This window comes from Trypanosoma rangeli (assembly GCF_003719475.1).
Source record: "Trypanosoma rangeli strain AM80 chromosome Unknown Tra_15.4_contig_00614, whole genome shotgun sequence".
Classification (NCBI taxonomy): domain Eukaryota; phylum Euglenozoa; class Kinetoplastea; order Trypanosomatida; family Trypanosomatidae; genus Trypanosoma; species Trypanosoma rangeli.
The window spans coordinates 3,497-6,634 of record NW_021706360.1 but is presented as its reverse complement, the minus strand read 5'-3'; the positions used below and the strand labels follow the sequence as shown (position 1 = coordinate 6,634).

Here is a 3,138-nt window from a genome sequence, read left to right as displayed (position 1 = left end):
CGCTTTCCACACGACTGTCCTTTTTCTGTGTGAATGTATGCAACACACACACACAAGGAAGTTCAAACGGATAATTTTCTCAATGAAAACGAGACGTGTTTGTTGCGCTCACCAAACTTAGACGCCTTCTTCGCAGCTCCCTGAGGCACTAAAAGTGGAGGGTAACACGCTGCAGTTCAGGTGCCCCCAACCCCTGAAGGATGCCGGATTTCCGGTGGCCGAGGCTTCCTTCAACGTCGATGCGGCATTTGACCGGCCTAATTCACGTACATTGTACCAAAGTTTGTTTTCCGCTGCCGCCTCAAACTTTATTCAAGCACGCAAAAATATGGTAGTTTTCAGCTACGGCGTGCGTTCGTCACCAAAGGCGACAACTAATGTACGGCTCCGCATCTGGCGAGGGATATGCCACACGAGTCATCTCTGAAGCCATTCAGTTAGGCGGCAAGAAAGGCATTTTTGTCCTTTCATGCTACGTCATTGGGTCAACGGAGCATCTTGCGGACCTCCTTAACACCAGCAATGAGCTTGGCGTTGTTGTGGACTCCGTAAAGGAGGGACCCCGTGTGCGAATGGTGGAGCGACTGCGTGTGTCCTCAGCCGGAGATGTTCGGGTGGCAATGGACACGGTTGTGAAAAATTATGAAAAATATTTTGCATCTGTACTGTGTGAAAAGCAGCCAACGCCCGAACTGGAAGCACTGCCCCCTTATTTGCCAGACACAGTTGTCCTCCAGCTTTACCGCTATGAGGATGAGGCGGCCTTCACAGACCACATGGACGCCAACTCCTTGACATTTATTGCCTTGGGAGATGCTGAACGGCCTGTGCTTTGCGGCATTGATGCCTCAGCGCAGCAACAATACGAAAAGGCTCAACGCACGCTGGTGTCGGCAACAGGTATTGTGTCCAGTATCCGCTGCAGTCGGCTGCGCATTCCCTTCGGCAAGTCAAAACTAAGTCAGTTGCTTCGCCGAGCATACAATGCAGAAAAAGGCAATCCTTACAACGACTTCAACGGTTCTACTGACACAGCTTTCTTGGTCCACGCCTTTTCAGACGCCATGTGGGCGGAGGAGTCATTTCATTGCCTCTCCATAACGCGTCGTATCTGCAGCATTCTTGGCTCTACGGGGCTCGGATCCGCCACACGGGATCTTGCCGTTGACAAGTGGCGTCTTGATCAGGATATAATGGAGCTGCGGGATGAACTCATGATTGCCCGTACCGTGTACGACTACAGGCCTTGCATCTACGAGTCCAACAAACCTATTGCAAATATAAAAGAAGAGGAAATGAGGCGCATCAGTGCCATTCAGAACAAACGTGAAGAGGCGCGAGAAAGGCAGTTGGCTTTGGTGCGCGAGCGCGCCATGTGCAAGGCGGAAAATATGATTAGGGAACTTGAACAGACGAGTGGGGTGACGTTGGGTGAACTTGAGAAGACACTCGAGGCCAAAAAGAGAGAGAATAGTGTTCTGCAGGCCGATCGCGAAAAACGCGTCCGGGACTACGAACAGACGTTGGAGAAGATTCGAAAGAAGAAACACGATGAGGAGAGCGCCTCGGAGCGGTTGAAGGATGAAATGCGGCAGTTGGAACAGGAACTTAATATGCGACAGAGTGCCATTGAGATGAAAAAGAAGCAACTAGAGCTGGTGCAGCTTGACAGGGCGAAGGGACGTGAGGCCGTCATGCGGGAGCGGCAGTCGATTCAGGCACTGCGAAAGACAGTGCTGGAGGAGCGACGTCGCCAGCGCAAACAGTGGATTGACCAAATTAAAGAAATGAATGCCAAGGTGCTGGAGCAGGTGCGCCTCTTGAGCGAGGAGCGGAGAAAAAATTGTGAGCCGTCTACGGCCAAGGAAGACGCAGCGGAGAGGGCACTGATGGCTGACATCAAAACTATCGAGGATTACTTGCCGAAGCTGATTTCACTTGAAGATATTCCTGTCAATCCGGAGGAAACAGATATCATTTGCCGCCAGTTTGACGAAGTCTTTTCGCAGGAAAAACAAGCGTATTTGGCTAAAATTGAGGAAGAGAAGGCCCGCAAGGAGAAGCTGGAACGCGGACTTGAGGTGTATCGAGAGCGCATGCTTGATAACTACATGGCGAAGGAGAATGAAAAAATCCATGATGCTGAGACAAAGGAACAACACCTTAGTTCGCTTGTGGATCAAGTGCTTACCTACCTGCGTAATGGCGTCCGCATGACAAAAATATCAAGTAAGGGCCACGTTCGCAGGCGCTTCTATTTTCTCTCGGAGGACTGCAGGCGGATTCATTCCTGTGAGCTGGACCAGCAAGGATTTCCGATAAATCGGAAGCGGCCTCCTGTCACCGTATGGATACGAGACATTAAAAAGGTCGTCATCGGCTTGTACACAACTTCATTTGTGAACTACAGCAGCGAGGCACAGCTGGCGAAAACACGACAAGAGGCAGTTTCTGATAATGGAACGTACCGCCACGACCTTACGCAAATCATCACGCCAGCCAACCTCGGACTGTGCAACTATCGCGCATTCGCACTGTCACTCCGTGGTGGAAAATCCTTGGAGGTTGTGTGTGAGACGGACAGCGACAGCGAGGCTTGGCTCGTTGCCCTTAAGCGTTTACTGCATTTCAGGACCCCTGTGGAAAAGATTCTTGAGGACCGACGGGCCATGTCAAGGGATGTACGTCTGCAGCCGAGCGACATGGACGTGGAAATGCGATGGGGTGGTTCACTTGACATCCGCAATATGCGAGGGTTTGTTTCATTAGCCCCTGATGAGGCGACTCTCTGCAGCGAGAATCATATCCCGCCAGCTCTCTTTCTTCGGGTCAAACAGGAACTGGCTGAAAAATCTCAGAGGAGCACGATAACCGTGTACGACGTCCGAGTTTGCTCGGGGCTGGACCTGTTCCGCTCCGGTCAACTTTACGACTACTTGTGCGCAAAGCGTGTCATTCCGCTTCCCTATTAGAGTTGTTTCTCTATTTCCTCTTTCTCTTTCAGTCTCATTCTCTCTCTCTCTCCCCCTCTCTCTCTGTGTTTTTTTTTGTGCTCGCCCAGATATTTCGAGACAATTTTGGGAGAGTGCCCATTTGTAATACGACGCCGTGGGGGAAGGAGATCTTTGTCACCTCAGT

At 51.1% G+C, this 3,138-nt stretch overlaps 1 protein-coding gene across 1 annotated transcript, besides 1 other annotated feature; it reads left to right on the top strand.

Annotated features, from left to right (window-relative positions):
• Window positions 1-377: 377 nt before the first annotated feature.
• On the top strand, window positions 378-2,972 carry TraAM80_09558 (putative kinesin; the record flags this gene model as incomplete). The annotated part of the gene is made up of 1 exon (XM_029386234.1): window positions 378-2,972. One exon carries the CDS (start codon window positions 378-380, stop codon window positions 2,970-2,972), a length of 2,595 nt encoding a protein of 864 aa, XP_029233920.1.
• A 7-nt stretch (window positions 2,973-2,979) lies between these two features.
• Window positions 2,980-3,037: a sequence feature (GA-rich).
• Between the last annotated feature and the right edge of the window lie 101 nt (window positions 3,038-3,138).